General features: G+C 37.1%; 1 protein-coding gene across 1 annotated transcript in view; it reads left to right on the top strand.

The window, feature by feature from the left end:
• The window catches only part of LOC150083861 (clotting factor B-like), a 29,067-nt gene extending 24,553 nt beyond the window's left edge, over window positions 1–4,514 (top strand). Inside the window, exons 6-7 of the mRNA XM_090375819.1 lie at window positions 115–272; window positions 4,225–4,514. Coding sequence (XP_090231945.1) covers window positions 115–272; window positions 4,225–4,404 — 338 coding nt within the window. The 3' untranslated portion in view covers window positions 4,405–4,514. The remainder of the gene's footprint in view (window positions 1–114; window positions 273–4,224) is intronic.
• The last annotated feature ends 15,206 nt before the right edge of the window (window positions 4,515–19,720 follow it).

Consider the following 19,720-nt stretch of genomic DNA (forward strand, 5'->3'; position numbering starts at 1 on the left):
ACTGTCAAAGCTACAGGAAACCTGCAAATCTTCATATACATTTTCTAAAATAATGAGAATCCACTTTCAAATAAATACCATAACTCAGGATAACTATAAATTATATTTCCACAGCTGGTACTCAAATTGGAATTGCTCTTCATGAACTTCATCTTCCCATCAAAGAAAAGGAAAGCTGTAAGTCACTCTTTTCACATCTCCCAAAAAATCAAACGACTGATGGGATGCTCTGCGTAGGAGGCTTACCAGAAGGTGGAAAGGATGCATGCCCTGTAAGTATTTATTCATTTACTTTTTAAATTTAACTCATCAAATTAATTAGATATTATCTATTACAGTCTTCTCTGCTATAGACTTTTAAGAAAAATTTTCAAGAACAAGTCCACAAATACAGAATTAAACATGAGCAAAAAACCACTAACAAAAAAATTTCAACACCACATTAAAAAAAAAAAAAACTAAAAAATTAATGTTCATGTAGAGAGAATTATAAACACTTCTGAATTCCTATAATACTTGACACAAAAAGTTCACCTAGTTATTAATGTACTTTTCTGCTAACTCCTTAACATTAAAATGTAAAATACACAAGGTGTGGCAATAAAGTTCTGTGACTGGGGCAATGAAAAGAACCCAAAATCAAGGAGCTCAAAAATGGTTTTATTTTTATTCAAAGTAATCACTGCCTGATTGAATGTACTTATTACACCATTCTAAAAGGTTCTGAAAAGTCAGCAGAGGGATCCCAATAGATGACGATCAGTTCGTTGCATGTGAAATGTTTACGCTTCACAAGCAATGATTACAGTTACATTTTTCTTTGTGCAACATTCTAAAATCTCTTTCCTTTGAGGGCAGTTTTCAACTTGGGAAAGAGGTCCAGTGGTGCTAGAGCAGGAGAACAGAGTGGATGGTTGATCTGTACAACCATGTTTCATCAGAAATGTCTTCACAAGTGCAGAATGGGCACTGTCGTGCAACAAGAACCAGCTACCTTTCTCTCAAAATTGAAATCTCACCCAGGAAATGCACTTCAATAGTCTATGAAACACATGAATGTAAAATGCAGCATTGATTCTCTCTGTCAAGTTAAAATTCCTTGTAAATCACATCTCTGTCAAAAAATATGATCAGCATCGTCTTGATCCTGGACTCCTCTAAACAAAACTTTTTAGAATTGATGATTTTGAAATACACTGCATGCTCTAGTGCATTTTGTAAACAGTACCAATACAGTCAAGGAGATTAGGAATGTCTTGAAAACACTAGACTCACTTGTGAGGCAGTGTAGCACAAATTTTGCATAGACCCTCCTTTTCCTAAATCTTAAAGCATAATTTGATAAATCATCTCCTTATTCATATCCAACTCCTCAGCCATAATTCTGACAATAATCTCTTGCCACAATTTCCTGAACTTTTGCAACTCTGTCCTCATTGAGAGATTTGCAAATGCCCACTTCCTGAGTCATCATGAATGTAGCTATGTCCATCTTTAAACTACTTTCAAACACAATAGTGTGGCTTAATGTTTTATCACTGTAAACAGTTTTTAACATTTCATACATTTCTGCTACAGATTTTCCCAGTTTAAAGCAAAATCTCATATTGCTGCATTGCAAAACCATGTCACAGAACATACCATTACAAATGAAACTGGTTGTTACTTGCAAACTGTCAGCCTACTGGAAAATCACTGTATGGAGGAAGTTTGAAATACAAACCACTTCCATTTATTTTCAAACTCTTTGAGCACAACCACAACAACTCAAGTCCAGAAACTTTATTGCCATACCTTGTTACATCCATATACATTTTTAATGTATATGCATGTAACAAGGTATGGCAATACCTCTCTGCAACTGAATACAGACAAACACACGTGCATGTGTATTTAAGGTATTTTAAAAAAAAATGTGTCCATTAATATATAAAACTGTCTTGAAATCTTACAATATCCTTCCAGTTCTTAGTTGTTTCCAGCTGATAATACTAGACAGTTTATAACACATAGAAGCACGAAAGAACTGAAAATCGGAAGAAAAGCTTGCTCCTGTCAACATTGTCCAATTTTTTAATTAAAAAATTGGACAAACTGGAATTATCTTGAATTCAGATCCAGAACTGATGAAATCAAAATAATGATACACAAATAGATATAGACATAAATAGATATTAACACATGCAAAAAAAAATAAATAAATAGAAAAGTACAACATTAAGAATTTTCTTTTGTAATTCTGATTTGATTACGTCAATAATTTCAATTTAATGTTCAGCAATCAAGTAAAAATAAAAACAAATTAATATATAAAGCATGTAGGTATGTATAAAGTTTTAAATTTCACAAATAAGCTCACTTTAAAGAGTCCACCAATGTTCAGAAAACTCATCTGCAAAAGGGTTAACTTGGTTTTCAACAAGCAGGTTGTGACATCAATAATTAAAACTGCTAAAGGGACTCTTAAACACAAAATAAGAGAGCCAAACTGATAGGACTAGTAAAGGGTATATGTAGGGAAAAAGCACACTTTTTTTTTTTTTTTTTTTTTTTTTGTTGAAAAACGAGCTCCAGAATTGGAAGGCTAGAAAGCACTAATCTAAATCTAATCCAACAAAAGGCACAATTTCTGTTTAATATAGCTGTCCTTTCAAAGCATACTTAAGATAACTGCAGCACTGCTCTTCCATTATATATCAAGTCAAGAGTACCATTTCTGAAAAAAGCAAAGATAAGCATTTTTCGTTTTATCTTTTAAAGTTAAATATAGAAACTTACTTTTTATTACCAACAATTAGCCACAAAAGGGCTAATCATGCAACTGGTAACAGTAATATGAAAGGACACCTAAGTTCACTGCAACCAGACTGACCATGTAACAACAGAAGCACCTGCCTTGAACACAAAGGCTGGAAGGAACATAAGAGTTAAAGGATACAATAATGCAAATGTTGTTATTTGTTTGATTTATTAGTGCAATGGCTACTAAGCCATAATGTACTTATTACACCCTTAGCTGATACAGATTACAATAATTCAAGGTAACAATTTATTATGGAAATGAAAATGTGGTTATCGTTTTTAAATTAAACCTGGGATACATGTGAACTGCTAAGTAAACACAGCAAATTAATTAATGCTGTTAATTTTTATTTTTGTTTTGATATAGGTGTGGCTCCTATACCATTATTAATAGCATTAATTAATTTGAGATATTTATTTTTTGTTTCAAATGTTTCCTAAGTCTAATTTATTAATGATGTAAATTTGCATAGTTATTTGAGGGAACCACATTTCTGAAAAAATACTTAGGATCCACTTTAGAGTAGTGATCAAAGGAATGGAAATAACTTTCCCAACTTCTAACTTTCACCTTTTCCTTCTCTAGAATCAATTTCTCTTTCTCTCATACACAGTTATAGATTACTTAATGGTAAAAAAATAAATAAATATAACCTGTATTATTATATTTGGCTTTGCCTTAGCATGTATTCCTTGTAAGATGTCTTAATTTATTTAGTGTTTTTCAATTAGGCCTCTGGCGTTGGGAATGTTCAAGTTCATAAGAACTGCAATGATACTACACCAACCATTACCAACTATTATTAGAATAAAATAGTATAATGAAAACTGGATAAAATTAAAAATATAATAAGATACACTGTCTGTACAATAAAATAAAATATGGAAAATACAATGAAATGAAACACAATGTAGATCACAAAATAAAAGAGATAAAAACACAACTGTAGCTTTCAGAGGTGTCCACCTCCTTTATCAACAGTTTGATAAAGCAATAAAAACACAACCGTAGCTTTCAGAGGTGTCCACCTCCTTTATCAACAGTTTGATAAAGCAATAAAAACACAACCGTAGCTTTCAGAGGCATCCGCCTCCTTTATCAAACTGCTGATAAAGGACGCGGATGCCTCTGAAAGCTACGGTTGTGTTTTTATCACTTTTATTTTGTGATCTACATTGTTTTTTATTTTCCATATTTTGTTTTATTGTACAGACAATGTATCTTATTTTATTACCAGTTTAATTTTATCCGGTTTTCATTATACTATTTTATTTTAATAATAGTTTGCAATGGTTGGTGTGGTATCATTGCAGTTATTATGAACTTTATTTAGTGTTATACAGTTAAACTAGCCAATTCATCTGAACAAAATCTAAAAAGCTGGAAATCTTCAGTAACAAGAATACGGTTCTTTATTTCAGGGAACATCTGGAGCTCCTCTGATGATCAGTGATGACGATGTTGATGAAAGAAAACACTGGTCTTTAATTGGAATGGTGTCCTTTGGTATAAGCAAATGTGGGCAGGCTAACATCCCAGGAGGATACACCAATGTGGCCTATTATAGAGACTGGATACTCAACAATTCTGATCTTGAATAGTTTACAGAATGACAGAGTAAAAGTTAATGAGAGCCTCAAATATTTAATTGATAGCCATGCACTGATTGTCATGTACAAATACAGACTAATAAAATATTTTCACTGTTTCAGTTACTCGCCTAAATAAAATAAATACCTTCAGTTTGATTATATCAGAAAAGATAAAATGCTCCTATACTTAATAGAAATATTACAGAAATTAAAGAGATTGTTTGTTTTGTTTGTTTGTTTCGGGATTTATTGGGCGCATCGGCAACTATGACCATAGTGCGCCATACATATGATAATTATGCATGCTATTTCTTTTCACTTACAGAAAATGGAAAAAGAAATCAGAAAATAATTTTTTTTTTTTTCCCCTAACTAAAGGAGGTGATATACTTTAATCATCTTCAGAAAGTTATATATGCTTGAGACATTTGTTTCATTGTTTAAAAGTGAGGTAAGTGTAAGATCTTTTGTCGTGGCTGAAGTGCAAAGAATCTGGCGTTCTCTTGTATATTTTGTGCATTCGACCAGAATGTGTTTCACTGAGAGCAGTGTATTACAGTGATGACATTGAGGGGGTATTTCTCCTCTTAAAAGATAACCATGAGTGATATTTGTGTGCCCTATTCGCAGTCGAGCCAATATTACCTCTTGATGTCGGATTGAATTAAAGCTGGAAGGCCATCGCTCAAGGTTTGGCTTGATACTTCGAAGTTTATTATTAGGTTGATTTTCCCATGATAACTGCCATTGGCACATGCATTTTTCCTGGATTATTGTTCGATAGTCTTGATGAGGCACTTTCCATTTTTTCTCGGGTGGTAGGTGAGCTGATTTGGCAGCATTGTCCGCTAGTTCGTTTCCAGGAATTCCAATATGTCCTGGGACCCAGCAGAAATGTATGTTTTTTCCAAGTTCTGATAAGCTATGTAAAGAGCTGACTATTCTTTTCACGACTGGGTGGGTGATGTTCATGGTGTTTTTTAGTGCTTGGAGTGCACTTAAAGAATCTGTGAAAATTATACTGTTGTTAATATCAGAGGACTCGATATGGTTCAGTGCAACCTGAATTGCTATTAGTTCGGCGGAAAATATACCGAACTCAGGTGATAACTGATAAGCTAATGTGATGTTTGGAAAAACTGCGGCGATTCCAACGTGGACATCATTCTTTGATCCATCCGTATGTACTATGGAAAAGCTGGGAAACTGGTCTACTACTGCATGGTATAGTTGCGAGAAGTTTTCTCTATGCAAAGTAGATTTATTCCATTCATGCAGATGTAAGTCACATGAGGGTGGAATGATATTCCAAGGAGCAAGAGAGGATGGGAGGCTATGTGCCACATTGTCTAAGGTTAGATTTAGTTCTTCTAAGAGGTGTTCTATTCTCATACCCAAAGGACGATTAACATTAGGGCGGTTTTGGTATAACCTACTGTGCTGTGATGTGAAAAGTATAGGCCAGTTCGGGTGTTCTGGCATAGATCTAATTTTATAGGCATAACGTAGTATCAGTTGTTGTCGCCTGATTGAGAGAGGTGGTTCGTGTGCTTCAGCATATAAGCTATGTATTGGTGACGTGCGATATGCCCCTAAAGCAACGCGTATTCCACTATGATGGATAGGGTCAAGCCAGCGAAGGGCACTAGGTCTTGCTGAACTATAGACTGGTGCTCCGTAGTCAAGTTTCGATCTTATTAATGCTCTATATAACCGTAATAAAGTAAGGCGATCAGCTCCCCATTTGGTTGCAGAGAGAACCCGGATGATATTTAGTTTTTGTTGACATGATGTTCTTAGTCTTTTGATGTGCTCAACGAAAGTGAGTTTATGGTCTAAAGTGATTCCTAAGAACCGTATGCTGGGATGAACTGTTATTTGTTGGCGATTCAGTTGTAGCTCCGGATTGGGATGGAGTTTGCGTTGGCGGCAAAAATGGATGCAAAACGTTTTTTCTGGACAAAGTTGAAATCCATTAGTCTGAGCCCATGAACTGATCTTATTTATTGCCACTTGCAACTGTCTCTCAATAGTATTCATATTTTTAGCATGACACCAAATACTAAGATCGTCTACAAACAGTGCTTTATCAACAGTGTCTGGAATTTGTCCGGCAATGGAGTTTATTGCAATTATAAAAAGTGAAGCACTGAGTACAGAGCCTTGAGGAACTCCTTCTTCTTGGGAAAATACTTGGGACAGTGAGGTTTTGAATCGAACCTGGAATGTACGCTTGCATAGGAAATTCTGTATGAAAATCGGGAGGTGACCCCGAAGTCCATGACGATGTAATTCACGGAGTATTCCATACTTCCACGTGGAATCATAGGCCTTACTGATGTCAAAGCAGACTAACACATGGTGTTCCGATCTGAGGAATGCATTACGGATGGAATTCTCTAGTCTGACTAGTATATCTAGTGTAGATCTGTTTTGTCGGACACCGTATTGTGCAGAATGTAGCAGATTGAGATTTTCAAGGTACCAGATCAGTCGATGGTTCACCATCTTTTCGAGAATTTTGCAAATGCAACTGGTCAAGGCGATTGGTCTATAATGAGTGGGATTTGTAGGGTCTTTACCTGGTTTAGGGAAGGCAAGGACCGTAGCGTGATGCCATTGATTAGGAAATTTATCTTCCAGGAAGAGTCTGTTGAATAGATGAAGAAGTAACTGTAATGATTCGGTACTTAGTTCCTGAATCATGGAATAGTGAATGTTATCTGGTCCTACAGCACTGCGTCTAGATGTTGACAAAGCTCTATGTAATTCGTGAATGGTAAAAGGTAAATTATATTGTTCATCTCCTTTTGAAGAGAAGTTTAACTTATGTTTTTCTAAACTTGTTTTTAATCTTCTGAAGGTCGGTGTATAACTTTCTATTGCTGATGTTTTTGCAAAGGTTTCACCTAGTATATTGGCAATTCCAGCAGGATCATTTACATTCTGCCCTCTCCATTCCATGATGGGTAGGGGTATCGGTTTATATTTGCCACTCATTTTTCTGATTGCTTTCCAAATTTTATGTGTAGGCATTGCTTGATTAATAGTCGAAGTGAAGCGGATCCAAGCAGCCTTTTTATTGCAGCGTCTAACATATCTCGCTCTTGCTCTAGCACGCTTATATTGAATGAGATTGGTTGTAGTTGGACTCCGGCGAAAAGAATTCCAAGCTTTACTTTGCATTTTTTTAGCCACAAGGCATTCATCGCTCCACCAGGTTTTTGGATGAATCGGTAATTTTGATGAGGATTTCGGTACGGTTTGTTCTGCTGCATGTAATATCATTTTGGTGACATAGTCAACTGCTTCGTCAGTTGTGGAATTTTGGATTATTTCGGGATCAAGCTTGGTTAATTTTTTATAGGACTGCCAATCTGCTTTATCAGTAAGCCAGTGCGGAATTTTAGTAGGATGATGAGGGGGCTTATTAAGTAATTCAATTATTATGGGGAAATGATCGCTATGTAGCGGATCGTTGTTTACCGTCCACTTTAGAATAGGATATAAGGTTGCAGAACAGATAGACAAATCTATTGCAGTGCTTGTTCCTGAAGGAAGGTGAACGTATGTAGGTGAACCGTCATTTAGAAGAAGGAGGTTGTTATTGTCAAGACACTGTTCAATTAGTTTTCCTCTTTGGTCGATGCTGTTGTTACCCCAAAGAGTGTGATGACCATTTAAGTCTCCCAGAATGAGGAAAGGTGTTGGGAGTTGAGCTATAAGATTGTTGAGATCATTTTGCTGGAAGGTATAGCTTGGTGGAATGTATAAGGAGCAGATTGTCATATGGATGTCAGCAGCTATACGGACTGCTATTGCCTCGAGGGGAGTGTTCAGTGAGACCTGTTTGGTAGGAATATGTGGGTTTGTTAAAATAGCTACGCCACCATGTGCGATATTCTGATTGGTTCTGTCTTTTCTAATAATGTTATAATGAGACAGTTTTGGTGTATTTTGGGGTTTTAAATAAGTTTCTTGAAGGCAGATACATATTGGTGAGTATTTACAGGAAAGATCGTATAGGTCATCGATATTGGCGCGGAATCCACGACAGTTCCATTGTATTATTCTGTTCATTGTTTATCTCTTATTAGACTTTCTGAGCGTTTTCGGGTTGTTGATGTTTTCTGTTTTTCACTTTTGTTTTTATCTTTTTTTGGGAAGGAAGGCCTTTCGGTGTCCATATCTTCTTCAACAAAGATTTGAAGAACAGGGTCATCTGCTGATTTTTCTTTAGTGTCCATTTGTTGTTGGTGACTAGAAGTTAGGATATGTTTTTCTTTAAATCCTTCGTCCGGAGTGTTTATGTTTTCTTGTGGTATGGTAATTGGTGTATTGACTGCTTGGGTTTGAGTTGCACTGTACAAAGATTTTACGTAATTTGAGAAAGACTGCTTTGGAGGTACTGTTATTTCAGTTTGCGATCCGGTTGATTGGAATTTTTTGGTGGCTTGGGCATACGTAGGTCTGTCTGAATGAATTGGTGGTGAGATGATTCTTTTTGCTTCTTGGTAAGAAACATTATGCTCAGTTTTATATTTTTGGATAAGTTTCTCACTTTTCCAGCGCTCGCATATTCTGGCATAAGCGGGATGATCCTTTTTGCAATTTGGACATACTGATTGAGGAGCATTACAGTTTTCGCAATCGTGTTCGATTGAACCACACTTTGCGCAAGTAGGGATTCCCCGGCAAGCTGTTTGGGAATGTCCATACTTCTGGCATCGGAAACACCGTAGCGGGTTTGGGACGTATGGTCTCACATTACATACCAGATATCCGGCCTTAATGGATGATGGACGATTCGGTGTGTTAAAGGTCAAGATCAGATTGCGGGTAGGGATCAGATTACCATCTTTTCTCGTGGAGATTCTCTTGACATGAATAACTCCTTGTTCTTTCAGTTCTTCTAGCATTTCTTCTTCAGTTACATCTAGTAAGTCCCAGTTTGAGATCACTCCTTTAGAGGTGTTTAGTGATCTGTGGGGTGTTACAGTTACTGGGAGACCTGCAAAGAAATTTGTTTTCAGAAGTCGCTCAGAATGTTTGGTATTAGATGTCTCAATGAGAATATCTCCTGATCTGAGTCTTTTTACGGATTTCGGAGATCCTGCTTTACTTTCCAATTCCTTTTGAATTCTAAAGGGAGAGAGTTTGCCAACTGCATTCTCACCAGTTGAATGGATGATTAGATAGGTTGGAATTGGATATGTCTCTGGCTCAGTTTTTTGGCGCTTTGCCGTTCCTGCTGTGGAACTGTCTTTCTTTTTTGATATCTGGGTTGCGTCTGGCAGCCCAGATAAGTCTGAGTTTGATTTACTCATGGTATGCTCTTTTTGGCCCCGGGAGATTGTCTTTTTCTCCCAGGTTACCAGCCCCGCCACGTGGAGGCAAGAGCGGTGCCGCCTAGTGACCCAAGCGAAGAAAAGGGTTAGTAATAACTAAAAATAAAAAGAGGGATTAAAGAAAGGTGGCTTTCCTTTCTAGGTTATAGTATTTGAATATATCTATTTAATTATAATCTTCAGGAGTTATCGGACTTTCGAAACTCAGGAGAAACGTATTTACAATTAAGCGTACTAGATAATCACTCTGGAAAGGCGCTGTGGTCACTAATATCGCTTGGCACTCGGGGCCAAATTAAAGAGAAAAACAAATATAATTCCATGTTTCCAAAAGCAGAAGTGAAAATTATGTTAAATTTTAGTGAAAAATCTGCAAACTTCAACAATAGTCCATTAGATATATAGAACCAAAATGAGAGGACCTACCCATGCTGTTTAGTTTAATAATTAACAAAAAAAATATACTGATAGGTAATATTAAAAATAACAAGCCTAATAATTATTCCCTCCTCCACCCAGCCAGAATCACATCTACCTAAAATGTGTATTTGGGCAAAAGAATTACTCTGTATTTTTATATGATTATTATTTCATATACCACTGCATCTGTAGCATATTTTCTAAAAGAGATTTATCTATTTGTTGGCTGACTAATCCAGAGAAACTGGTGGAGAATCCCCCACTTCTGCCTGTTGAAATAAATACCATTGTAAAAGGCCTCAAGAATTTCTCTCACCATAGAATGAAACCTGGACATTTCCCAAACAGTGAATAGCAACTAACTGTTTGAGCGAGTAATTATCAATAGGCTTAATGCACTTAAATTACTAATAATCAATATTGATGATATTTTAAATTTCATTGCATAATCGAAATTGTTCTTTTAGTGGCATAGTGCACAGGATATTTCCTGTGCACTGTCGCCAAAATTAGACAGATTTTATTCTATGCATGATGAAGTTTTAAATTTTCACTTTTCTCCTTGCATAATGTGCTTAACTGCAGTATGTTAATATTATATCAACATAACTCTAAGTCTAAACAGTTATGGAGCAATGGCTGTCTGAATTTTAATAATGACTATGGAGTTTTTAATAGTAAAAAAATAAATAAGAATAAGCAAGTATGTACCTAGTAAAATATTTATTCATACTAGGTACATGTTTGCTTATTCTTATTTTATTTTACAATTTTAATTATTTTATACTCCACAGCCATTTTTACTCAGAATGACCAAATAATAATTGCATTCTGAAATAATGCCCATAACTCATGACTTACCCTACATATTTTACAGGACCATTAGGGAAACACTGCTGATTTCAATTACAAAAGAGTATTCAGTGCACACATTCATGGTTTCAAAAAAATATAAATATACTTAAAGCAATATTAACATCTAAACACCAAAAATGGCAATAGAAATGGAGGAATACAAATGTTGAATAGCCAAATATTGAGCATCAAAGTAAGCATGATGATGACAACAGCTTACTCCAATTTTAAAAAAAACTAGTTCCTTGTGACAGATGGATGCATTCTTGAGAAAGTTAATTTTCTAACTTTCTAAATGAAATAATTTTTCTAAATGAAAATGAGGTATTCTAATTGAAAACCCCCAAACACGAGAGGTATTAGAACCTATATTACTTAGTATAGTGCATGGGCTGAAGGGTGAGAAATGAAAAAGATACTTGTTGACTTGAATTTCTGTACATTGTAATTTTCAGAAAATATGTATGAAGGCAGGTTGTTCAAGAAAACGGGAATTAAGTGAATGAGAAAGAAGAAAAGTTGGTTCTGTGAGTTTGAAGTTGGACAGTAAAAGGATGTTGATTGGTTGCAGCACGGGTTTGGACTGACTGCTTTGGAAAAGAGAGCAGAATTTATAGAAGCCAATTCAGAAGAATAGTGCTCATAGAAGTATCTATAGAAAAGGTATGCAGCAGAAACTGAACGTCTATGATTTTTGTTTTTTTTTAGGAGCATTAGCAACTAAGGTCATATTGCTCCAGGGATATGCGGTGGTCATTCCCTGACCTTTCTACATCCTCCGTATTTGGTGGTCATGGGCTCGAACCCCGCTCTAATCAAGAAGCATGTGCTCCTGCCCACCTGGCTACGGAGGTGCCGAATGTCTATGAGGAGAATGGAAAGACTCTGTTCGAGATGAGTCATTAATTAACCTAACTACCCTCTTTTGAATGGAATCTAAAAGCCTGAGAGAGGTTTTGGGGCACTGCAACAGATGTGGGAACAATATTCCATGGTAGGGGGATTTGCAATTTGTGAAGAGCAAACAGCTGTTTGGAAGAAAAGTAACACCAAGAGCAAAAGAGAAAACTGATTTTTTTAGTTGCAGAAGAAGCAATATTTGAAATGTGTTTATGCCAAGAGAGATTAGAAGTCGGGATATTCCTCAACAGAGATATATGATCTTGCCTAGAAATCAGAGTGTGATTGAAGATAAGCATAGGAGCAGGAGAATTCTTTTGCAAGATATAAGATAGGACCAAGTTTTAGAAGGACTGAAATCAACTAAATTATCTTTACACCCACTGGAGAATCAGCATTTAAGGAATTGGTAGTGGATATTCAAGAAGTTGGAGTTGTTTGTGAAGGTCAAAGTTTTTCAGACTGGAAGATGGAATGCAATGTGCTATCATCAGCAAAACTACAGATAGGATTTCCAGTTAATGGAAGAAGGCCATTAATATACAAGAGGAAATATAGAAGGCCATTAATATACAAGGGGTGGGAGAAAGAACTGAACCTTGGGGAACACCAGCATTAGTGGAGGAGGGAAGGCAGTGAGCCATCAACTATCATCTGCAGTGAGTGATCAGAAAAAAAAACAGGATGCCCAATTAGATAACACAATTGACAAACCATAAGGTGGAAGTTTGTTAGAAGACCTTTATGCCAAACATGATTAAATGCCTTTGAAATGTCAAGAGCAACTGCTTCAGTTTCCATTGAATTTGTTCATAGATAGGTAAAATAAACTGGAATATCACCAGTGGATCGACTGATGGAAGGTTCTGGACAGTTTAAGAGTTGGCGGTTAATTGATTTCTCCATTACTTTAGAAAGAGTAGAAGTTTAGGAACTAGCTGAATATAAGCAAATTTTCAAGCAGAAGGAAAAACACCTTTGAAATAAGAAAGTGAAAAAAGGTGACACAGAACAGCAGTAAGTTCAGGAGCATAGGTTTTGAGAACAAGTGAAGAAATACCATCAGGACCTGGAGCATTCTTAGCATCAAGATTATTCAAAATGCTTCTCATATTCTTTGGTCAAAAGACCACATCAGGCATCAAATGGAGTGTACTGGAAATGGTAGGAGGAGGTTTTTCAAGATCATCAATACACGAGTTAGAAAGAAAGTAGGTTGCTAGCAGGTCGGCTTTATCTTTGACTAAAATGGCAATAGAACCGTCTGGTTTTGAGGTGGGAATAGAGATAGACAAAAGTTGTGGCCAATAGCTTTGGCAATAGAACAGAATGCTCAACTATCATTTGTACAAAAAGCAAGTTTTCTACTATTAGTCAGTTTGAAATCTGTTTTGACTGGTTAATAACTGCTTTACAATTGTTGTGAGGTTTAGTGTGGGCAGAAAATGAACCATGAGATTTGGATACAAGCCAATTGCAATTGCAACATTTCTTATCTTGAACAGCCTTAATCATTTATTGGGTCCTTGTTGTTATTTGCTTTTTAGGAGCATTAGCAACTAAGGCCATATTGCTCAGGGAATATGCAGTGGCCATTCCCTGACCTTTCCGCTCCTCTGTATTTGGTGGTAACGGGCTCGAACCCCGGTCTAATCAAGAAGTGTGTGCTACGCACTGCTGCTCCTGCCCACCTGGCTACTGAGGCGCCTTACAAGGGGTAATAAACTTTTGAGGTTTTCAACTTTTTACTAATTGGTAACAACTTTCTTGCCAATAAGAATGAAAACATTTCACACCTTAAATTGAAAGCTTATCACAGCTTGAACCCTGGTCTAATCAAGAAGGGGAGCAGTGTGACATTGGAGGCAAATTGCTGCTATGGATAAAGGGGTGGTTGAGGGGGAGAAGACAGAGTGGTAATCAATGGACACTGCTCATCGTGGACTAACGTTATTAGTGGAGTCCCTCAGGGCTCAGTGTTGGGTCCATTATTGTTTTCTTTATTTATAAATGATATTGATGATGGTATATCAAGCTTAATGTCCAAGTTTGCAGATGATACAAAGATTGGCAGGGTTGTCAAGGACACTACTGACACTATGCTGCTGCAACAGGATCTGGAAAGGTTGAGCAGATGGGCTGAGAGGTGGCAAATGAAGTTTAACATTGACAAATGTAAAGTACTACACATGGGAAACAGCAACCCCAGAGCAACGTATCAACTCTGTGGTACTACACTGACAGTGGTAGAGAATGAAAGGGACTTGGGGGTGGTTGTGCAGGCAGATATGAAGTTCTCTGAACAGTGCAGATGGGCTGCAAGAGTAGCTCATGGAGTATTGTCAATGATATACAGGAATTTTTCCAGCAGGGATAAGGAGGTGATTATTCCATTGTATAAGGCAATGGTCAGGCCACACCTAGAGTACTGTATACAAGTCTGGAGGCCTCATTTCAAGAAGGATGTAGAGCTGCTGGAACGAGTACAGAGAAGGGCAACAAGATTAGTGAATGGAACAAAGGGGTGCTCTTACGAAGAAAGGCTTAAGTTTTGCAAATTACAGTGTCTGAAGACTAGGCACCAGCGAGGTGATCTGATAGAGGTGTATAAAGCCTTGAATGGTTTAAGCATGCTCAATGCTGATGGGATTCTTCCTCTAGCTCAGAAAAATCACCTGAGAGGGCATAAATTCAAATTGAGGAAAGACAGAGGTAGGATAGACGTGCGGAAATTTGCTTTTAGCCAGCGGGTGGTAGGTTGGTGGAACAGACTGCCATCCCTTGTGGTGGAGGTTGATAGCCTAAATAAGTTTAAGGCTCAGCTGGACAGGTATTTTGAACGAACAGAGGGGTGAAGTGGAAGTGGGTTTTTTTTTTTTTTTTTTTTTTTGGCTGATGCTGCATAAGCTTGCTTTCTTGCATCAAATGCCTCTACTAATGCTAATGCTAAGAAACGTGTGCTACGCACTGCTGCTCCTGCCCACCTGGCTACAGAGGCACTGTCATTTATTGGAAAGCCAAGGTTTGATAAAGGACAAGATTTTAGGGTGCAGTGTGAAATAAAGGATTTCATCCCTACAAGAATAATTTCACTGACATGATCTGAGCAAATGTTGACATCAGAAGTTTTAAAACAGTAATCCTACCAAGAAAAAGAAATCTTCCAGATCATCCCATTTGGCATTCTTGTAATGCCAAACAACACAAGGTTGAAAATGGCCATGAGAGAAAGGCTCCACTGGAGAAGAGACCATCACCAAGCTGTGATCTGAGGTGCCCAGAGGACCACTCACCTTGATTGTACACTTAGAAGAGTTGTTTGTGTGAAAAATATCAAGCATGTCAGTTGCATGGTTAGTATTGCCTGTATTTTAGTAGGTAAATGAACAATCTGTATGATGCCATTAGTAATTGCAAATGCCTCAGCATCTCGACCAGGTGGGTCCTTATGACTAGAAAATTGAGGCCAGTTGGAGTTGTGAACATTAAAATCACTGAGGAAAATTACCTCACTGTAAGGAAAGTCGAACTGGAGAAAGTCAAGTTTCAAACAGAGGAAGTCAAAGAGTTCCAGGTGATTAGTGGAGTTGAGAGAATGATGTGTGTCCAACCTGCTTTTTTATGCAGACTGTGAAGAGAAGGAAATACAAATAGCTTGTGTGTGCAATACACACAAGCTAAGGTTTTATCATGACAAAACTTACTTAATATTATATCAAGCTTTGGAAAATGACTGGACAAATAACAGCTAATATATATATAACTACCTACTACCTAATAACTAATAATAATTAGTTATTAGGGTAGTTAGCTAATAACTACCCTAAATTATAAAAGAATGAACTAAAGGAATTATACAGTTTTTGCCTACACCATCACTATACTGCTGCTTTGTGAGCAACATGCTAAGAAGTCCCAGTTTGTCTGGAAAATTAGTACTCAATGATACATTAATAGCTGCTTGCCCACTCCATTTGCCTGCATTAATATCATAATATTCATCATATAAATTTGATCACTAGAACACCTTAACCTCATTTTTGCTTTCCCATCAGTTGTGTTGCACCATACCAAATAAAGTATGGCTTATAGTGAAACTTAATTATGTTTGGAGTATACCTCTCAATACAAGAAATAGGTAGAAGTTATTTTTGTGGGAGAGATTACACATAGAGCAATATAAGCTCCAATATGGGTTGATGTGTACAGAAATGCATTAAAAAAAATGTGTACAGAAAGGATAGACAGGACAGGAAGGTAGGAGAGGTTATGCTGTTAGTTAAGAAACACACAAAATCTAAGGAAATGCATCCAATTGATGTTGATGGACAATGTAATGCTGAGTCTGTTTCATGTGACATAAGCACTGGGAAAGGAAAAATGAGAGTAGGTGTGTGTTATAGGTGTAAGGAATCTGATGAGTATAATAAGCAATTGTGCAGAGAAATAGAATGGGCCAGTAAATCAGAGTGTCTTATAATGGGGGATTTTAATTTCCCAGAGATTGACTGGAATTTGTGGGTTGGTCACTCACACACTAGCAAGGCTTTTGTGGATTTATTGGACTGTGTTCTATAGCAGCATGTTTGAGAGGCAACCAGAGGGAGTAATACTCTTTATCTGATTATCAGCAGTGATTATTCATGCATTAAGAATTTGCAGATAAAGGAACCACTAGATGACAGTGATCACAATGTACTGATGTGGGAATTACTTAAAGATGTAACTCCCATCAAGGCTAAAGGGAAGGGCTTTTGCTTTTGTAAAGGCGACTACAGGGGTCACAGACAGTTTTTAAATTCTGTACAGTGGGTTCAACTGATGTTGTTACCAATGTTGAATTCTAAATGGGAAGCCTTCAGTGACTTAATCTTGGAGGCTACTAGACTTTTCATTCCAACTAAGAAATACTGTTCAAGGTTCAGGCCTAAATGGATGTCAGGATGAAATAATGAGGCTCGTGGCAGAGAAGAAAAATGCATGGGATGCATATAAATTATCAGGTGACACTGAAGCCTATGGCAGATATTAGCTTGTCTGTAATCAAGTCACACAGGAGGTTAGGCAGGCGAAGGCAGATTACAAGAAATCTTTGGCAAAGGATGCAAAGAAAAACAGCAAAGAGTTCTCTACTTATTATTATTATTATTATTAGCGATATGGTGCAAGGAAGCCTGAGGCTTATGCTGCACCAGCCAAAAAAAAAAAAAAAAATTCCCAAGTTACACTGAGAAAGAGAAGTAGAAGGGAATCACCAAGAAAGAGAAGAATGATGATATTCAGCTCAGGACCCTGGGTGTGCCAAGCCCATACTCACCAGATGTGAGAAGGTAAAGGGTGAATCAGATTGGACCACTTAACATAGATGGGTAGACTATTGATGATCATGCTCAGGTAGCTGATAAACTGAATGAGTATTTTGCATCTACATTCACACATGAGGAGTTATTCAATGAGGGGAATGCCAGAAGTTTATCAAACTCTAACAAGGAGCTAAGTGATTTTGTAATAACTGAGAGCAAAGTGGAGGAGAAATTGTTGAAGTTAAACATAAGGCACCTGGGGTGGAAGGGATCTATCCAGTTATATTAAAGGAGGCAGCAAAGGAAATAAGCAAACCATTAGCCATAATTATGAGAGCTTCCTTCGACTAAGAGGAAGAAGCATTGCAAGATCATCTAGACAAGACTGCAGTAATAGTTAAGACACAGCATGGGTTTGTTAAAGGGAGGTCTTGTCTGACCAATTTGATTGGATACTATGATGTGGTCACAAAGGAACTGAATGTCAAAAATAATTTTGATATCATATACTTGGATTTCAGGAAAGCTTTTGATACTGTTGCACATGGAAGACTACTGTACAAATTGGAGAGGTATAGCACTAAGGGTAAGTTGCTACAGTGGATAAAGGGATGGTTGAGTGGGAGAGGGCAGAGAGAATGGTAATCAATGGACACTGTTCTTCATGGACATTAGTGGAGTTCACCAGGGTTTGGTGCAGGGGCCCATTGTTGTTTTGTGTATTTATCAATGATATTGATTAAGGTATATCAGGATTAATTTCCAAATTTGCAGATGATACAAAGGTTGGCAGGGTTGTTAATGACAGTAAAGACAGTATGCTACTCCAGCTGGATATAAATAAGTTGGGCAAATGGGCTGAGAAGTGGCAACTGAAGTTTAACATTGCATTTGTTAAAGTACTGCATTTGGGTAGCAATAACCAAAGAGAAATGTACCGACTGTGTGGTACAACACTCAGGGAAGTGGAAAGTGAAAAAGACCTGGGGTTATTGTGCAGTCAAATATGAAGTTTGATGAACAATGCAGACAGGCTGCCAGGGTAGGTCAATGAGTTTTGTCAATGATATATAGGAATTTTGCCAGCAGGGACAGGGAGGTGATTATCCCATTGTACAAGGCAATGGTCAGGCCACACCTAGAGAACTGTGTACAGGTCTGGAGGCTTCATTTTAGGAAGGATATAGAGTTGCGAGAACGAGCACAAAGAAGAGCAACAAGATTAGTGAGAGAAACAAAGCAGTGCTCTTACCAAGAGAGAGGCTTAAGTTCTGCAAATTGCAGTGCCTGGAGAGTAGACACCTGCAAAGTTATCTGATTGAGGTGTATAAGGCCTTGAATGGGTTGAGTAAGCTGAATGCTGATGGGATTCTTCCTCTTACTCAGATTAATAACCTTAGGGGGGGGGCATAGAATCAAATTGTGGAAAGACAGTTGTAGAATAGATGTGTGGAAATTTGCCTTTAGCCAGCAGGTGGTTGATTGATGAAACAGACGTCTATCTTTTGTTGTGGAAGTTGATAGCCTAAATAAATTTAAGGCTATGCTGGACAGGCATTTGGAGCAAATGGAGGGATTTGTTGACTGATGCTGCATAAGCTTGCTTTCTTGCATCGTATGCCTCTACTAATGCTAATGTGTATTATGCAAAAATAATACTCAAATCATTGGGCAGGTTTACATATTGTGTGGGATAAAAAACTGTAAATACCACATTGCAGAAAACCTTACAGCCAGTTGCTGAACTATGAATGCTAAGTGCTCCAGTGAGATTCACAAATGCCTACCCTTCTTCCCACTTTTTAACAACCATACCAACAAACTATCCCCTATCTCCATGGGGGTAAGGTAATTTCATCACTACCTACACCTCTGCCTGAGTCTGATTTGTTAACTACAGCCCCAAGTCCAAAGGCCTTTAATAAATTTCTTCTACTCATTGAGAGGACTTGAACACAGACTTTTCTTAAGTGACAAGCAGTAAAACCATTATACTACCATGGATATAATTGTTACCATGGACATTCTTTGATCTTCTTCAGAGCTATCTACATGCTAATTGGTGACAAGCTTAGCAACTCCCTTAAATAAAACTACTTGCCATAACATGCCAATCACTTCCACAAGTTTTCTAACAAGATCAGAGAATCTCTTTGAAATGTGGGGTTACTCTTCCACTCCTGTTATCTGTGTGACTGAAGAATACAAACTTAAATTTTATAATATAATTTAAAAGAAATATGTTAAAAGCAGAGTGACAAGAATTCACACCAAAATACCATTAACATCTCTCTAGTCAAAATCATATAAAACAAAACATTTATTTCTTTTGCTGATTGCCAACATTTAATATAACAGATTAAAAATACAATATCAATTTTACATAAAAACATTTTATTCTTTACATTTTAGGTGTATCAACAAATATGCTAATCTAAAATAAAACTAAACTAAAAAGATTGGCACAATCTCATCATAACCTAATTCAAACTTCATTCC

Source organism: Mastigoproctus giganteus, chromosome 6 (genome assembly GCF_048544385.1).
Source record: "Mastigoproctus giganteus isolate SK-2022 chromosome 6, ASM4854438v1, whole genome shotgun sequence".
NCBI classification, from domain to species: Eukaryota; Metazoa; Arthropoda; class Arachnida; order Uropygi; family Thelyphonidae; genus Mastigoproctus; species Mastigoproctus giganteus.